Source organism: Heteronotia binoei, chromosome 15 (genome assembly GCF_032191835.1).
Source record: "Heteronotia binoei isolate CCM8104 ecotype False Entrance Well chromosome 15, APGP_CSIRO_Hbin_v1, whole genome shotgun sequence".
In the NCBI taxonomy this organism is placed as follows: Eukaryota; Metazoa; Chordata; class Lepidosauria; order Squamata; family Gekkonidae; genus Heteronotia; species Heteronotia binoei.
In genome coordinates this window covers 9,663,202-9,682,859 of record NC_083237.1, presented here as the reverse complement: position 1 = coordinate 9,682,859, position 19,658 = coordinate 9,663,202, and the positions used below count along the sequence as shown (strand labels likewise).

At 46.2% G+C, this 19,658-nt stretch overlaps 1 protein-coding gene across 1 annotated transcript; it reads right to left on the bottom strand.

Moving 5' to 3' along the window:
- Positions 1 to 5,533: 5,533 nt before the first annotated feature.
- On the bottom strand, positions 5,534 to 17,199 carry LOC132584692 (vomeronasal type-2 receptor 26-like). The gene is made up of 5 exons (XM_060256591.1): positions 17,111 to 17,199; positions 15,830 to 16,038; positions 12,002 to 12,243; positions 7,378 to 7,504; positions 5,534 to 6,435 (listed from the first exon to the last, which is right to left on the bottom strand). Exons 1-5 carry the CDS (start codon positions 17,197 to 17,199, stop codon positions 5,534 to 5,536), a joined length of 1,569 nt encoding a protein of 522 aa, XP_060112574.1.
- Positions 17,200 to 19,658: the final 2,459 nt, after the last annotated feature.

Genomic DNA, 19,658 nt, shown 5'->3' with positions numbered 1-19,658 from the left:
TCAGTCTTATAACAGTTACTGAATTCTAAAAGTAATTTCTTCACTGGTACAAGAAGTAGCATGTCACTACAAAATGAATAATCATATAGCCAAAGGTTTCATTCTGCTTTCTCCATTTTATTTATTTCTAAATATTGTTTCTGTCTGTTTGCTTGAGTTATGTATGGAGAATTAATTGAATTTGCAATATGGTAGCAAGTCCTACTTCTTATTAACTAGATTCCATATTACAGCATAATTACGAGTATCTGAAGATTTAGATTTTTGTATTTGTTCTCCTGATTAGCTGTTCCCTCTTGTTCATTTCAGGCCGCAAAAGAATAATGTAGCATTTGGGAGAAAAGATACAAACCAGTAACCCAGCACTGAAGGCTAAGGTGGAGAAGATCTCCACAGCTACCATGTATTTTCCCTTAGTGCTCACATAAGTTGGAACAAAACAGAACCAAACACTACAAAACAGCAGCATGCTGAAGGTGATAAACTTGGCTTCATTAAAACTGTCTGGCAACTTTCAGGCAAAGAAAGTCACAATCAAACTTATGATGGACAGAAGTCCCATGTAGCCCAGAACAATATAAAACATAACAGACCCTGTGTTACATTCTGCTATGATCTCTTCACTCATGGAATGCATATCAAAATCCAGGTAAGGGGGAGTTGTTCCTAACCATACTGTACAAAGGCCTATTTGAATGAAAGAACAGGAAAGGACAATAGAGTTAGCTAGTCTCTTTTCTTCCCACTTCCTCATGCTGGATCCAGGTTTGGTGGCCATGAAAGCTGCAACCACAGTCATGGTTTTTCACAAAATACAAGAAACAGCCACTGAGGATACCAAAAGCAGATTGTTGCAGAAAGCAAGACAACTTCTTTGGTTGTCCTAAAAATAGTAAAGAAGAAAGGAAGCAGAGGTGAAGGGAAATTAGCAGAGTGTAGGTGATATCCCGGTTGTTGGCTCTGACTATTGGAGTATCTTTGTGCCTAATAAATGTCCCAAGTATCAAAGTTGTGACAAGAGCAAAAGAAATTGCAACCAAGGCTAAACTGATCCCAAGAGGCTCTTCATATGACAGAAAACTTATTGTCTTGGAAAGGCATCGATTCTTGCTTGGGTATTGATCTTCTAGGCATTTGAAACAGTTGTCCATGCCTTAAAGCAAAAGGAAGAAGGGACATCTTAGTTCCAGGTCACATGTCACTTACAATTTGAGAACAGTGTGAGGAACTTTCTACCAAAAATGAACAGTGCAATTAACCATATCACTCCCCCACAGCCAAACCGCAACTAAAATGGGAAAAAATTGCAAAAACGTGAGGTCCCGGCTCAAACCAGCCTGCACCCATGACTCCGGCCACTCTTCCATGCACCAATGTCCACGGAAGTAGACCCCAAAACCCAATGACCCAGCAGCATCTGACATGACTTGAAGCTCAGCCTCGAGCCTCATGTCCTCTCTCCAAAAAGAAATCCCATTAAAGGATTCCAAAAACTCCTGCCACATCCTGAGATCTTCCCTCATGCTGCTAGTAACCCTGGTCCTGTGCTGTGGTGAGCGAAGGCCCGCCATAGCATCACAGAACCTGTGAAGAAAAGGCCTACCCGGGGCAACCACTTTGCAGGCAAAGTTAAGGTGCCCCACCATCTGCTGCAGCTCCAGCAATGAAACCTTCTTTCTGCACAGGAAGGAATTAATCCTTTCCTTCAAGTCCTGCAGCTTTTGATCAGGAATCCTAGATGACTGCTCTAAAGTATCTAGCTCGATCCCCAGAAACACAAGGCATTGGGTCGGGCCCTCAGTTTTTTCCTCGGCCAATGGCACACCCAACTCAGCGGCCAACTCAATAAAGCCGGCTAACAACTGAGCGCAACGACCCGAGCCAGCAGAGCCCACAAACAGGTAGTCGTCCAGATAATGAATGACATCCTGCAAACCCACTTTCTCGCGCACAGCCCATTCCAAAAAGGTGCTGAAACACTCGAAAAGCAGCATATGATACAGAGCAACCCATAGGCAATGCCCTGTCCATGTACAATTGCCCTGCAAACGAAAAACCCAGCAGCTCAAAATCATCCGGGTGGACAGGGAGAAGACGAAATGCCGACTTGATGTCGCATTTCGCCAACTCAGCCCCCTGACCACAGCGTCGCACGATGCCCACGGCCTGATCAAATGAGGTGTACCTAACGGAACATAGCTCCTCAGGTATGCCATCATTGACAGAGGAACCCCTGGGGTAAGAAAGATGGTGAATCAAACAAAATTCACCAGGTGTTTTCTTCGGCACAACCCCCAATGGGGAAACCCTAAGATTAAACACAGGAGGACTAGCGAAAGGGCCCACAATCCTGCCCTCTGCCAACTCCTTAGCTGTTTTTGCTTCCACTATATGCTCTAAACCCACAACTGACTTAAGGTTCCTGGACCAAGTTGGTACTCGAGAACCTTGAAAAGGAATTCTAAAACCCAACGTAAAACCGTTCAACAAATAAAAACCATCTTCCCTACGTGGGTACCTGCGAAGCCACTCCTTAAGATGCCCCACCTTTATCGGGCTGGGACCCTTTTCCAGTTTGAGGACCCCCACCTGATCTTTTCTGGCCCTTACGTGGTCGAACTCTAGCGCAGCTGTTGAAGGAATGTGGGCCAGTGCACAGGGGGCATTCGTGCTTAAAGTGGCAGTCTTTACGACTGCATGCCCCCTGGGACCCAAACTCCTAGCAAAGCAAGCGGGGTTGAACCGCCTGCCCCGCAACACTGCGGGAAGAGGAGGATGCACCAGAAGGAGAAGAGGAAGCCCTAGTCACTAGGTGACCGCTGTCAGATCGGTCCCCCAAATTGGGCCGAGCAGGTGACATCACCTGCAGCCACAACTGTTGGTGAATCCGATCCCAAGGAAGTGAAGGGTACAAAGCAGCCCTCATCCTGAACTCCTGGTCATATTGGATCCAGGCAGGGCCGCTGAACATCGTATACCCCTTGTATATGATGTCCATATATTGAATAAAGCGGCAGCCCGCCAGGGCTGCGCACGTGCTATCACTCCCGCATATATGAAAAACCCCAGGAGCCAATTGGCCCAGGTCCGATCAACCTTCCTCTTCCTGAGCTTCTCCTTCTCTTTATCGTCCAGCTCATCCTTGTCCTTCTTCTCCAATTCCCTAAATAAAAGGGAGAATACGTCCACGTATTCCCCTTTTAAGATTTTCTCCCTCGTGGCAGGCAGCAGGTGATCACCTAGCAGCAAAGCCACTTCCCCAAAAGGCATAGCACTAAAGGGGACCGCCCCATACGGAGATGGGAAACCCCAGCCTCCGGGCCAAGTCGCTGCTGACCCCTGCTGCCCCACCCTGGGCCAATTACCATACGGACCGAACTGACCCTGTGGCCACATCCAGTTGCTCTGCTGCTCTAAGCCTAGAGTAGAAGGAGCCCCAGCACCGCCTAACAGAGCACCCGCCCCACTAAGACCAGCAGACCCCCAAGCCCCCCAAGGCCACACCGGCCCATTATGAGGCAAAGAGCTGTCCCCTGACTTACCAACAGGTAAAGCAGGCACCAAAGCTGATCCGGTACCACCCACACTGGACAACAGTCCCGCTCCAACATCAGAGCCAGCAGGCCCCACAGCTCCTCCAGCAGCAACCACAGCAGATCTGCCCTCCAAAAGAGATAAGCGGGTCAATATATCTGCCTGCAAAGCACGCTTGGACAACCGCCCCTTCTTGGGCAACTGAGAAGGTGGAAACCCCGACGCCTGCTCAAGTGCCCGCAGCCTCTGAAAAATGGCTGCATTAACTTCATCGTCCCTTTCATCGTCCGAAGACGAAGGGGGGGGGGGGCGGAGGCTTAGATGGAGGCTTAGGAGCCTTAGGGGCAGGCTGTTTCCCTTTTGACTTTCCACTGCCTTTGCGACCCGACATGCTCGCTAAAGAGCACAGCACAAAGCAGAATTTCTTTAAATAGCCTAACCAAGCCTAAGGCAAACAAAGGAATAAAGGGGGGAAAACAGCCTTCAAAATGGCCACCACCCAGTGAACTCTACAATGGCTGCCACCTCAACACCTAGTAAAATGGCCACCCCAAGAAGAAGGTGTGGGGAAGAAGAAGCAAGGCCAAAATGGCCACCAAGCAGCAGGAGAAGTACAGCAATTCAAAAATGGCCGCCCCGAGCACCAGGTATGGGGAAGAAGAAGCAAAGCCAAAATGGCCACCAAGCACCTGGGAGAAGTACAACTCAAAAATGGCCGCCCCAAGCACAAGGTATGGGGAAGAAGAAGCAAGGCTAAAATGGCCACCAAGCCCAAGGAAAAGTACAATTACAAGCACCCTCGCACTTGTTGACCAATGGCCGCCTCTCAAAACGGCAACCCAGCCCAGCTGTTCACCCCAGTCTTGGCTAAATGGCCACCTAATCCCCTGACAGAATGAAGGGGGGGGGGGCAAAAATGGACAGCTATTCCTAAATAGCCCTGCTACTAGGGCCCCTGTAAGGGAAGCCTCCCTCAGCCCAAAGGGCACCCTCCAGCAGCAAATACAACTAAAAATACTCCAGGGCCGACAGCAACCCCCTTGCGTCCAAACTATGTCAAATAATGCTCCCGCAACGCGCTCTGGTCCTCAACGCCGATCTTCGCAACGATCAACAGGCCTCCTGGCACACACAGCCCCCGCTCACATTAAGAGTGTGAAAACACGCTCCAAGCCCTCCGAAAACGCCAGGAAGACTCCCGCGGCGTCAAACGGGGCTTCAGCAATAGCGCTGAAGCCCCGCCCGCTCAGGACGCGCTTGCAAGTGCGCCGAAGATTCCGCTCTCCCTCCAGGGGGGCAAAAACTTCCCCTTTAGCCACGCTGCGATGCAGCGGGCTCCAGGAGGCTTCGATATAACATTGTTCATTTTTATTTGATTATTACATGTTGAACTTGTTTTGGACATATCAGTAAAACTGAATGATTTGGAATGTGTCCTAGACCAAGAGAAGTCTTTAATTCTTTTTCCTAAATAATTGTTCTTTCTTGTTAAGTTCAGGTTTCAGAAAAATAATATAACATTTGGGGCAAAAGATACAGCCCAGTAACCCTGCGTTGGAGGTTATGATAGAGAAGATCTTCATGTTTGGACTGAAATTCAATCCAACGAACAGGTCAAGGAACACATGATATTGTTTTAATTGAGAAACAGAACTCCAGGGCATTTTACACTCATCCGTAGGAAACATTCCTTGTGCAGCCTTTCAAAGATAATAGAAAAGGCATGCAAACCACAAGGTTTCAAAGCCCAAAAGGTATCCTTTTATAAGTACAGATGACCAAAGTGGGAAGTAACAACAAACAGCAGAGTTGCTTGAATTCTGAACATTCAGTTTATCAGTTATGCTAAGAAAACACATAAGTGAGGAAGGAGCAATCATACAGTCATAGGCTTTATTTAGCATTGTTCACTCTTGTTCCATTGCTACATATTGCACTTATTCTGAACTTGTGAGTAAAACTGAACAGTTTGAAATATATTCTAGGCCAACTGAAGTCTTTAATCCTTTCTCCTAAATAATTGCTCTTTCTTGTTTAGCTCAGGCTTCAGAAGAATAATGTAACATTTGGGGCAAAAGATACAGGTCAGTAACGCTGCGCTGGAGGCTAAGATAGAGAAGATCTCCACGGCCACCATGTATTTCCCTTTGATGCTCAGGTAACTTGGAATAAAGGACACCCAGACACTACAAAACACCAGCATGCTGAAGGTGATGAACTTGGCTTCATTAAAACTGTCTGGCAACTTTCTGGCTAGAAAAGCTACAGTCAAGCTTATAAGAGATAAAAGTCCTATGTAGCCCAGAACAATATAAAACATGGTCACAGACCCTTCATTACATTCTGCTATGATCTCTTCCTTCAATGAATGTGTGTCCAACTGAGGGAAAGGGGAAAAGATTCCTAGCCATGCTGTACAAATGCCTGCTTGAGTAAGTGAGCAGGAAAGGATAATGGAGTTGCTCATTCTTTTCCCCACCCACTTCCTCATACTGGACCCTGGTTTTGTGGCCATAAAAGCAAAAACCACGGTGATGGTTTTGGCCAAGACACAAGAAACAGCCACTGAGAAAATAATGCCAAAAGCTGATTGACGGAGGAAGCAGGTCTCCTTCCTTGGTTGTCCTAGAAACAGGAAACAGCAGAGAAAGCAAAAGAGAAGGGAGATGAGCAGAAGGTATGTAATGTTCCTGTTGTTGGCCTTGACTACTGGTGTGTCTTTGTGCTTAATAAAAGTTCCTAGAACAAATGCTGTGATGAAGAAGAAACAACCTGCTACCAAGGCTAAACCAATCCCTAGAGGTTCTCCAAAAGACAGGTAGCTTTTCCTCTTGGGAATACAATGATCTTGATCTTTGCTTGGATATTGATCTTCAGGGCATCTGAAACACTCATCCATTCCTGTAAACAAAAGGATGAAAGGCCATCTCAGTTCCAGACCACGTGCTTACTTAGAACCAATTGCCTTGACCTCCTGTGATATCAGAGCCAGGGCTTTTTTTGAGCAGGAATGTACATGCTGGCTGGCTTGGAACCAGGAAGTGGTATTTTTTTTACAAAAAAGCCCTTTGTTAAACAATGGTGCCATTGTGGGGTGTAGCCTAATATGCAAAGGAGTACCTGCTGGGCTTTTTCTACAAAAAAGGTCCTGATTAGAGCAGTGTGGGAACTTTTTCCATGTTGACGTCTGTTTGCTGGTTTGATATGTGAAATTGCTCATCCAGAAAGGGATTTTATTTGTTTTTCCATGACTGATACTTCTTCATTAAACACTTTGACAGTGTAGCCATGTTGGCCTGAAGTAGAATGCTTAGATTCCAGTTCAGTAGCATCTTAAACCAATAAGAGTTTTTGAGTATAAGTTCTAGATGTACTCCCAGGGGTGGAATTCTAGCAGGGGCTCCTTTGCATATTAGGCCACACACCCCTGATGTAGCCAATCCTCCAAGAGCTTGGAATTCTAGCAGGGGCTCCTTCGCATATTAGGCCACATACACCTGATGTAGCCAATCCTCCAAGAGCTTGGAATTCTAGCAGGGGCTCCTTTGCATATTAGGCCACACACCCCTGATGTAGCCAATCCCCCAAGAGCTTGGAATTCTAGCAGGGGCTCCTTGGCATATTAGGCCACACACCCCTGATGTAGCCAATCCTCCAAGAGCTCACAAGGCTCTTTTTTGTAAGCTCTTGGAGGATTGGCTACATCAGGAAGGTGAGGCCTAATATGCAAAGGAGCTCCTGCTAGAATCCCAGCCCTATGTACACCCCTTAAAGTTCACTGAGTTCTTCAGTGGTGCTTACTCCCTGAAACGTGAGTACAGTAAACCCTCCTAAATCACCTACCCTTTTGGTTTGAAACTTTCCCTTCTGGGCAAGGAGCACAGTCATAGCAGCAAAATTTCTCCCCTTCCTTCCTTCTCTTCAGATAGCCAGGGAGACAGAAGTCATTACATACAGAAACAGGTGGCACCTATCCAGACATGAAAGAAATTTGGGAGGGAAGAATTCAGGCATTCCTTTAAGTTTCAAGAGGGGGTATGTAAACAAACAATGAAGATGAAATGGAACAATTCAAAAGCAGGTGTTATATTAGAAGGATGTATATATATATATATATATATATATATATATATATATATATATATATATATATATATTGGATGGATGAGGAAAATTTTCAAACCACCAACAATAAATTGAATATTCAGCACAGTTCTTCTGAGCAACCAAGAATGGACAAATGAAGGTGTTTTTTTTTCATTTGTAGCAAATGAAAAAAAACCTTATCAGGCTCCATAAGAAATATCTATAAAGGTGAAGATAGCTTCAGGTGGGTAGCCACGTTGGTCTGAAGCAACAGAACAAAGTTGGACTGCAGTGGCACCTTTAAGACCAACAGAGTTGTCCCCCAAGTCGGAACAAAGAGACAGACACAATTAGATTGGTGAAACTATGGGCCACTTTTATTAAAATAACCAGCAATGGCAAGGGCAACCGAACTGCGGCCAGGTCAGGGCCAGGGGTCTCCTCAGACCTCTCCCCTGCCTTTTTCAGCGGGCGAGAGACCCGGCCCCCCAGCCGGAGCTGTGAGCCACAGCTCCCGTTAGGCAGGCCCAGCAGGGAGGCTCGCACCGCAGGGCCCAAACACCAGATGCGAGTCTCAGCGAAAGGCACCCATCCAATCAAGTCTCCAGGACAGTCTGCATTCACATACCTCGGGCCACACCAAAGGTTGATCCTGCCAGACCCCTAACTTCCCAAAAGGGGGAGGCTAACCGGTCCTCCCCAGGCCGCATGGTGCCATAAACCCCATAAAACCTGCCCTAAAAAGTGACCAAACTCTGCCAAGGCACCAACCCAAAGCCAATTCCTCAATCCACTGATATGCTATGCAGGGTAGGCAAAAAACACCCCCCAGTCAGGTGCCGAATAGCCGGGAGTAAAAAATTCCTACCCGGCCCCTCCAAACGGAAGCGACCAGCAAATGCCTGCATAACAAACAGGGCGGGTGGGTGGACAACGCCGAGAGGACTGCAGCGGCGTCAGTCGGGGCTTCAGCAATAGCGCTGAAGCCCCGCCCCCTAGAGACGCGCTCAAAGGGCGCCGAAAAAGTCCGATCTCCCTCCAGGGGGGGCAAAAATCCCCCTCTAGCCACGCTGCGATGCAGCGGGCTCAAGGAGGCTCCGTTGTATTGAAGGTAGGAATAAGCTCTCGTGTGAATGCTCACTTCTTCCGATATAAAAATGGAGACATGGAAATTAAGCCCTGAATTGGAAGCCCCAGGCTATTGCAGTCTCATCTGATCGCAAAAGCTAAGCATTGTTGGGCCTGGTCCATATTTGTATGGGAGACCATCAATGGGTACTGGGCTACTGAACAGAAGCAGGCAATGACAAACTACATTTTAATGTGTTTTGGTTTGAAAGACATGCACAGTCATGATAAATCAGCTGCAACTTGACAGTTCAAATATTATAATAAACTGTTGTTTCATGTGTACAGATAATTTAGAAGTGTGTTCAAATGTTGACTAGAATAGATGTACTTGCAACTTTAAATTTTTAACTTGCTTTAAGGGTTTTTTAATACGTGAAAGTTCATATTTGGATAATAGCTAGATCAAGACACAGGAAGAAGAAGAAGAAATTGGATTTATATCCCGTCCTCCACTCCGAATCTCAGAGCGGCTCACAATCTCCTTTATCTTCCTCCCCGACAAAAGACATCCTGTGAGGTGGGCGGGGCTGAGAGGACTCTCACAGAAGCTGCCCTTTCAAGGACAACCTCTGCCAGAGCTATGGCTGACCTAAGGCTATTCCAGCAGCTACAAGTGGAGGAGTGAGGAATCAAACCCGGTTCTCCCAGATATGAGTCTGTACATTTAACCACTGCACCAAACTGGCTCTTAGTTAGGTTTATGAACTGGCTAGCAGTTAGGTTTATGAATTTTTCCATAAACCTAACTGCTAAAATATTATCTGATTGTCTCTGAGATGATGATGAAGAAGAAGAAGAAGCAGCAACAGCAGCAGCAGCAGCAGAAGAAGAACAACAACAACATAATACCTGGCTAAAATGTTTTTGCCACACAATTAGATCCTCATGAATAATGAGTTTGTTGCCTTCCAAAGAATTAAGATCTAAATGTCCAACTTTCACTCGAAGGAAAGATTGATTTGGGAATGTGACCAGGTTTGTTATATCAAACCCAGATTCCACTTCCATGTTCTCATTAAAAGACACTTTTTCTCCAGCTGAGTTGTTAAATGAAATGCCTTGAAGAAATGGGTGGAGCTAATTTAAAGGGGGGGGGGGGAGAAAACATGTCAGTATTTCACTGTCCAAGTACATCCTACTCCCGCATGGACCAATCTGCCCACTAGTGCTATTATTGAATGCCCTGCTTTGAGAGGTGCCACCTTCTGTGATAGATCAGTGGTAAGCCAAGAATGGAACATTTCAGTTGTGGCATCAACCTTAATTCTTTCCCCAGGGAGATTTCTTTGTCCCTTCACCCACCCAACATGCGACGACTTTTCTTCTCTGTTACATACATACATTTTAAAATTTGCTTTAATATTCTGACTGCTCCTTTGCACGCTGAACTAAGGGGAAAGGCAGCACAAAAAGCCTTCTAAATGGATTCAAAATGGATTAGTGAGATCCAGTTTTAGTCATTAACACTCTTTGCGAAAAGGTATGGAAAAATAGGGACTTGTCCTGCCTTAAACCACTTGATTCATCTACTTTTTTTTTTTAAAATCAAAGGCACAAAAAAAAAAACACATGAATTGACAAGGATGGTAAACCGTATATTTACATACATAATGGGAGTCAGTATGGTGCAGAGGTTAAGAGTGTCAGGCAAATATCTGGGAGACCTGAGTGTGAATCTCAACTTTTGTTATGGAAGCTCAATGGGTTAGTTGGGTCAGTCACACTCTCTAAGCCTAATCTAACTAACAGGACAGTGTGTTTTAAAAAAAGAAAAAGAAAAAAAGTCTAGGAAAGCAGAATGATGTTAATCTCCTTAGGTCCCCACTGGGGAGAAAAGTGAGGTATAAATGCATTAAATAATAAATTAATATTACTTTCTCACATGGTCCAAATATAGAAGTCAATGTCATTTTTTTTTAAAAAAACCTCTTTTTAAATGATTAATAAATCCATTAATCTCAGTTAATCTTATATGGGAGAATTTTGACTATTCTATTCTGGTCATGATTATTTCATTTCAAGTATTTCATTTCATTACTTGCCAGGGCTGGAAATCTTGATTTTCAATTTTTTCATCATCTCCCATTGCTCTGAGATTGGATCTTGATGAGAGCATGGCATGCAATGCATGTGCTATAGCATAGACTGCGTTATAAATGCTATAGCTGTGGCCAGTGATGCGCATTTCAAATAAAGGTTCTGGGAGGCTCTCTAGCTTCTCCTTTCCAGTACATGCATCATTGACATCCACTGGTACTCTAGGATTTGGACACAAACAATCAAAAGCTAGTTCCCAGAATTCCTTGAGAAAACCATCTACTGGTGAATAACAAGGTTTTATGAGCTGAATGAATTTGTGGAACCCTTGAAGCTCATTCGAACAAATTGTAAAGGAAATAGCACCATGAAAGAACTGCAAGTCACATCTTCTTTGAACTCCTGTTATTGCAAAATCAACCTGAGAAGTAATAATCCAAACTCGTTCAAGTGAAGTATTATACCCAGGATCTCCTAGGTACATCAAAGAGATCAATCTTACAAGAGTTCTAGATTCTCCATAGAGGATAAATGTACTTGTTTTTGCATCCATAAATGGTAGATATATATTTGATGATAAAGCATTGAGGTCTACCAAAGTATCCCAATTTGCTCGGTTAGGAATTTTTCCTGTAAGGGCCAAACAGATCCCATGTTTGGAAAGCAATGGCTCCATAGTGTTCAAGAAATGTTCCCCACTGTCATCATCCACAGCTAAAAGCCCAACCCATGTCCACCCAAAGTGGAGAAGCAATTGGATAATCCCCATATACTGATGGGATTCATTCGGGGACATGTAGAAAAAGGAAGTGGACTGAGTCATGCTCTTCTCTTCTGGAGCAAATGATCCATAAGTGACCTGAAAAGAAATTTATACATGTTGTACAGATGAAATATGAAGTGTTTTGATGTGTTTTATATCTCTTTATGCAAATAAAAAAAATTGGTTGTAATAGTGGTCAAGTGGAGTTCAAACTAGATTACCTGAAGTTCAGTTCTTGGGGAAAGCCCACTGGAATGAAAAGAGCTTTAAGGAACATTTTGGACACATCCTTCATTATTTTTCCCTCTCACAAAGCAATTCAATTCACGATATTCCTCAAAATACCAAGTATTTCTTTAATTTTATTTCATTCATACTCTTTAAACCTGAAGTTACTCCAATAGAAACAGTGTTATCATGTCAATTTACACTCCCATATACTGATCATACCTGTGGAATTTTGTAGAGACTTAAAATTTCTGCCACTCGGTAGGATACCTCAGAGCTGAGTCCCCCAATGACTGCAATTATTTTTTTCTGGCTCTTGCATTTGTAGTTGGGGACAAGTCTATGTGCTCTGAAGAACAGGTCCAGGGTGCTTTGATAGGTCATCCTTGCATCGTAGTAGCTGTCCAAGATGTGGAACCCAAGAGTGAGATTTGGCAAAATATTGGGATTCTTGTTGATTTCATCTACAGCAAATGCCAATGTGAGACAATGTTGGTAGAGCTTTGTCATCATGCTGCAGATAAAAATTTTTAAAAAAATACTTTACATCATTTCTTTATAAAACCTGCCTATATAAGACTTATAAAGTATATCTTGTATCAGTTAATTGGTAAATAAACCCTTTGTTATGGATGAGTTCTGAGTTAATAAATATTTTTGTATGGAGTCAAAATAACTTTTTTGGGATAACTCTTTGATGCACAAATACTATCTATTCCATTGCTTGCACTTCACAGCTGATCTCTTTTTTTCTTTTTTTAAGCAACGCACTACTTATAACCAATCAAAGCATATATGTGCTGTGAAGGGCTTTCATTTCCTTTTGCTAATCATCTAAGTGTGCTCCGGTTCATCAAAACCTCAGTTCACAAGATATAATTGTCTTCAGAGGGTTCTTTTTGTTAGTTTCTCTCATTCTCAGTGTTTTTTTTTTTAATTTCCGTTATCACCCTGCCCCCATCCTTCAATTCTTACATTGTCAGATTTCTAAGAGAATGACATTGAGATAACTCCAGAGTCAACAACTTGTAAGGTGACACATGTATACATGACCTCTTTCTGTTGCTCTTGAAAGAACCTCTACTTCATAAACCACATATAGAAACTGCACATTGCCCCCCCCCCCCCAGGCGGAATAACGAGACATACACAAGATTGGATTGAAGGGCCACTTTATTAAACTCAACGGCAAGGGCAAACATGGGGAACAGGTAAAGCCAGGGGTCAAGCGACCACCTCCTAGACCTGAAACTGGGCGAGCCCCCTGAGCCCCGGGTATGAGCCAACCAAACGGCTCAGACCCGGCCGGCCCGGCAACATGATCACCACACCTGAGCTCCGCCATCCCCACAGCCTTGCAGCCTAGGATGCGGACACTCACCGCGTGCCGGGATCGGAAGCCTTCCTGGAGCAACCTTGGGCCGTACAGCTTGCAGTTCCCCAGGGAAGCCATGCACCAAAACGGCGCGATGCAACGGGAGCTCACCAATCCCCGAAACATAATGCCAACACAAACTGCCAGTGACCGACCTATAACGGCTCCGCCAATCCAATTGCCAGCACCAGAACATCAGCAGTGCAAGGTAGGCAAAAACACCCCCAGACAAAGCCAATACGTCTGAGGGCGAAAAATTCCTACCCGGCCCCCTAGAACGAGCGACCAGCCTCTGCCTGCACTGCTTGACGGGTGGGTGGGCGGGCCGACAACGAAATGGAACTGCGTATTTGGGGCGGGAGCGGCCTTATAAGGCCGCTCCTAGCCCCCACCCTTGGAAGGAACCATTGCCTCTCATCCGCGCGGGGAGGCAATGGACGGCCCCCAGCCTCAGCGGTCCATGGACCGCCCGGCTGGGAAAGGGCCGAATTTTGACACTCGGTGGTTAGTCTTACCAGGAGGCTGGATTGCCAACTAGCCAGGGGGGAAAAATGGCCTAAATGAAGGCTTAATATAAGAAAATGGAAGGAGGATGCTTTCATGACATGGAGGCAAATCACATCACCTTGTTGTGATGATACTAAAGGGACAGGTAGAATGATAAGTGTAAAAACTGGCAAACCTAGCAAGGGAGGAGACAGGTAAAGTTTTGTGTAGAATGGCTGATCATATGAATTCCATTTTTAGTAACAAGATGTTTTGAATCTGTAATGGACTAAAATGACTTGCAAAAATGCTTGCATATTTCTATTCTACCCTATGGGTTGGATCTGACACAATTTGGTGTACAAGAAAGGAGGGGTTCCCTTTGAGCACCCAAAGGACTGTTGGAGATAATGGGACCTGTATGTGGAGGCTACAGAGACTAAGCAAAAAAGATTCAAACCTATGTCTTTTCCCACTAGCCTTCACCATGAAAGAAAATCTTTGACTGGACTGGCATATTCTTTCTTTGTATCTCCTGTAACCTTGAGTACAAATGGTTATAGACATCAAGCTCCCAGGACATGGGAAGGAGGGGAAAAAAATCCTTACTCTGCTGCCCCCAACATGTCCTGCAAAGGATTGGTCACAAAATAAAATGTATGAAAGGTGCAAAGGATCTGAGAGGTAATCCCACCAATAAGCAGGTCCCCTGACTGGTACCATTCATGGGGAAGAGGGAGCGGATCACAAACAGGACACTTTAAAGTCTTCACTCCACATGCCACATGAGGCAATAGAAGCAGCAACACTAGCCTCACCATCCTGGTATCAGAACTTCTCCCTAGATGCTGACTGTCCCATGCTCATCTACAGTCCGTCAGGCTACCTTGAATGGTACCTGTTCTTGCCTCAAAAACTACCCATTATAAATGCAGGTCTTGAATGCTTGCTGAGATTACAGGGACTCTAACCTCAAGTCTGTTTGATCAAAGCAGAAAAAGTGAACTAAGAAGTGCTACCTCCCCTCCTCTCTTCCCCAGCTCTCATTGGCACAAAGGCTTTATTATTATTATTATTACTACTCTCAGATTGTTTGTGGGCATTTCTGAAAAGCCCCAGGAACTTGGGGCCGAAAAATTAATTGCAGTAATCCAAACAATTGCAGGTGGAGATAATTGATGGCCTGCAGAATTTGAGTTCACAAGTGGCGACCATGTAACAAGAACAGGGTTTTTTTACCCCTAGAACTGGGCAGAAGTTTCTTTGGTCACTTAGAGAGGGTCAACAAAATGGGCTCCAGATTCCCATGGGTGAGCAAAGAGTGTTAAAGCTCAATATGATGCAACGAGTTTGACTGGGGATATGGTGTGCTGTTATGGGCAATGTTCCCTCTAAGTTGCAGAGTCTTGTGAGCAGAAATTCTACTTTGTGAGCTACTGAAATTAAAATTGTGAGCTACTGACCTTATAGTTGTGAGCTACTACATAAATTATTGTGCTCTGGGGCCATTTTTTCTGAGCTAAGACAAAAATGTGTGAGCTGGAGGCTAAAAATTTGTGAGCTAGCTCATGCTAACTCAGCTTAGAGGGAACACTGGTTATGGGATTGTCTTCCTGTTGAATGTTCATAGCACCAAAACTATATTTTTACAACATTTTGATGGGTTAGCCCAGGACTCTATTAATGGTTGATTTGCAACATTGATCCATTCTGAGTCCTGGCATGTCTCCCAGAGGTTGAACAGAATGAAGGCCAACAAGTAGGGGTTTCAAGGGAGGAACCTCACAAGGACATTTTGGAAGTCATTCATTCATAAGGTTACCATAAGTTGTCTGCTTGGTAAGCAGAAAGTCCCAGGTTCAATCCCCGGCATCTCCAACTAAAAAGTGCTCAGGCAAAGAGGTGTGAAAAACCTCAGCTTGAGACCCTGGAGAGTCACTGCCAGTCTGAGTAGACAATACTGACTTTGATGGACCGAAGGTCTGATTCAGTATACGGCAGCTTCATATGTTCATATATGTTGACAGCAGGGGTGATTTTGTAGAAAAAGAGGTGCCAGAGCTAATTAGCACAACTCATTTGCATATGCCACATACCCCTGACACCATCTGAAGGTGTACTAAATTATAACAGCCCAGCGTCTACCATAAAATGTTCCTTGAATTATAATTGTTATAGTAAAACCTTACTTCCATCATACTGCACCACACAATTCGACCCCACCCCGGCCGTGCCGCGAAAGCAGCTGCGCACCACGAGGCCGCTTTTTGCATCCCCGCCAGGATGCAGAGGCTCCCTTTCCCGGGCATCCAGGTGTTCTTGTTGGGCCTCTCCCTGTACAGTTGCAGGGAGCTTTTGGGAGCAGTCGAAGGCACGTTTAGCTGCCTTCAACTGCGATCTGTATGCAGGGCTGTGTCAGGGCCGGGAAGCCTGACAGTCGGCTGGCGGCCATGGAGCGGGACGTTGTGGGAGCTTTCAGTCGGCGTCTTCGAGCCTGTTGGCTCTTGGTAGGAGCGTTGGCTGGCGGGCAGAGGGCCCGGATGGGGTGGTGTGTGGCCTTAGGGGCTTTGGCTGGGGGGTGGATTGAGGAGCGTCTGGCTTCTCCACCCTTTCTCTCACACTCCCCCCCCCCAGTATTTGTCGGGTTCAGTGGGAGCATATCGGACCTATGTGTGTCCATTGTTGCTCCCCTACAGGAATTGTGTTGTTTGGTTGATGTTCAGTTATGTGACAATGTTTTTCATTCCAGGTGCTGTGGCTCATCATGGGAGGCTGCGGATCCTCATATGCGGGCACAGCGTGATTTTCTGGGCGGCCCACTTTGCCAGAAGATCATCGATCGGCTCACAGTTGGGGCTGAGCGAGTGGGCTATGGTCGAGTGGTTGGGGCGATGGGGCCTCAGATGGTCTGGGCTGCTGCTGTTGCTGTTTTGTGGAAGGGCCTGTCCCCCGCCCCATATACTGGTCGTCCACCTTGGTGGGAATGACCTGGGCCTGATGAAGGGGAAGGCCCTGTCTTTGCAGGCAGTTGAGGATCTGTGGGCCATTGTGCGAAGGTGGCCCGGGGTTCGGATTGTCTAGTCTGCTATACTGCCTCGGAGAGTCTGGCGTGCCGCTTGGGATCCTGCTGGGATCAAGCAGGCCAGAAGGAAAGCAAATAGGGCCCTGCGGTTGGCCTTGGAAGATGGTTTGGGTACCTTCCTTCCCCACCCTGGAATCAGGGTGGACAGGGTGGAGTTTTACCGGCCAGATGGTGTTCATCTGTCCAATGCGGGAAATCGGGCCTTCCTGGGCGAATTGTGGCAAGGTCTTTGGGAGGCTCTGGACCTCCCGGGGGTCGCGAATGCCTAAGCAGAGGCTTGGCATTGGCATTGGCAGAATGAGCAAGGGGTTTAGACCTTGCCGGTGAGCACCCAGGCCTCGCACCTGTGTTGTGCAAGCGATCCGTAGGAAAGGCAGATGGGCTTTACGGCTCAATGTCATGGAATTCGGATCGGATTTCATGCCTCCCCTTGGTCGCCTCCTTCTGGTGATCGGGACGGGGGTAAGGGGAGGGCATGTGTGGTCTGCTGGCCCAGTTCTAGCCACATTAGTATGGCTAGGGCTGGGGAAAGGGTGGCTCGCCCTTTCGTAGGACTTGGCGGGGTCAGGAGAAGACCTCAGGGCTCGTCCTACTACTGTTACCTTGCCGTGTTGAGTTGTAGTTAATAAACTGGCCCATTTTTCCCAACATTCTTGTCTGCCTCTTTATTCCGAATGGGGGTGCAAACTGAGGCTCAGGTGTCCCTGAGCTTGATCCCTAAGAGTTACATGCAGAGCTCCTGATAAATGGAATAAAATATATGTTTATTAATTAATGAACATGGGAGAGTATCTGAATACAGAGAGTTAAGACCCTCAGAGCCAGAGCAGTCTACAGGGTTTACAATGCTTGACCAGGATTTTAGACCAGGTATGACATCAGCAGAAAATTGTAATATACCATCATTGGCTTGAGCAAGTCTTGTCCATTCGAGTTCGCAGTATTTCATTGGAGAATCCAATTGTTAGGCAAACTCTTCTCATATCAATATCTTGTTTCAATCACAAAGAACACCCTATTCATCCCAGGCTCATTTTGGCACCTTTACAGCATTACATTGATGAGTCCTAATAAATGACGGTCTATTTGTTCTCTGCCTCTGAAATATTTCACTGGTTCATTTTGCATCATGCTACAATAAAATAAAATAAAATATATGACTTATTCTTCAAGATTGGTCTTCTTATTTATTTTATTTATTTATTTATTCCATAACTTATATCCCGCCCTTCCCATAAAATGGCTCAGGGCGGCTCACAGCAAATGATAAACAATAAAACAAGGTACAGAGTTATTACATTTAAAAAGTCAAAGCATTTAAAAATCTAAAAATCTTAAAATCTTAACATTAAAGTATGCAGTATATTTCACTAAAATCTGATAAGCTAGCTTTATCTAGTCAGGCGTAGGCTAACCAGAAGAGGGTTGTTTTACAGGCCCTGCGGAACTGAGTAAGATCCCGCAGGGCCCTCACCTCTTCCGGCAGCTGGTTCCACCATGTGGGGGCCATTGTAGAGAAGGCCCTGTCTCTGGTTGTCTTGAGACGGACTTCCTTAGGCCCAGGGATGGTGAGAAGGTTTTGAGTCCCAGACCTCAGTACCCTCTGGGGAACATGTGGGGAGAGACGGTCCCTCAGGTATGCAGGTCCCAGGCCATATAGGGCTTTAAAGGTAATAACCAGCACCTTGTACCGGACTCGGTATGTTATTGGAAGCCAGTGCAGAGCCCGAAGACCCGGCCGAATGTGCCCCCACCTTGGGAGGCCCAATAACAGCCGGGCCGCGGCATTCTGCACCAGCTGCAATTTTCGGGTCCAGCACAGGGGCAGCCCCATGTAGAGGGCATTGCAGTAATCCAACCTCGAGGTGACCGTAGCATGGATCACTGTTGCTAGGTCGTCGCGGTCCAGGAAGGGGGCCAACTGCCTTGCCCGTCTAAGATGAAAAAACGCGGACTTGGCAGTGGTTGCTATCTGAGCCTCCATCTTTAGGGACGGCTCCAGTAGCACCCTCAGGCTCTTGACCTTGTCTGCCGCCGTCAGCGGCGCACCGTCAAAAGCCGGCAGGGGGATTTCCCCCCCCCCCCCGGTCTACAACGGCCCAAACAAAGGACCTCTGTCTTCGCAGGATTCAGTCTCAGTCCACTCAGTCTGAGCCACTCAGCCATGGCCTGTAGTGCCCGATCTAGATTTTCTGGGGCGCAGACTGGTTGGCCGTCCATAAGTAGATAGAGCTGGGTGTCATCAGCATACTGGTGACACCCCAGCCCATACCTTCGGGCAATCTGGGCAAGAGGTCGCATATAGATGTTAAATAACATTGGGGAGAGAACCGCTCCCTGGGGCACTCCACAATTAAGTGTGTGCCTCCGGGATAGCTCCCCCCCCAATCGTGACCCTTTGTCCCCGACCTTCAAGGAAAGAGGAAAGCCACTGCAAGGCCAGCCCCTGAATCCCCGCGTCGGCGAGGCGGCAAGTCAGTAACCGATGGTCAACCGTATCAAACGCCGCCGATAGGTCCAACAGCATCAGCACTGCCAAGCCACCCCAATCCAGATGCCGTTGAAGGTCATCTACCAGGGCAACCAACACCGTCTCCGTCCCGTGACCTGGGCGAAAGCCGGACTGGAGTGGGTTAAGGACGGAAGCGTCCTCCAGGAAAGTCTGTAGCTGCCTCGCCACTGCCCTCTCAATAAGTTTGCCCAAGAAGGGCAAATTTGAGACCGGCCTTCTGTATGTCAGAATGCATCAAGCTGTCACCTGAGGGATAAAAGCCCAGATGCTTATTGGCATCTGACAGTGAAGGTGCAGGGGAATTACATTTCATCAAACTGACTATGCTTTTCAGCAAACCTTGTCTATAAATCTTGTAAGGCGTTATTGTTAAATTGTATAGCAGTATAGTTTTAGATAAACTTGAAAACTGCATTAGATGTAT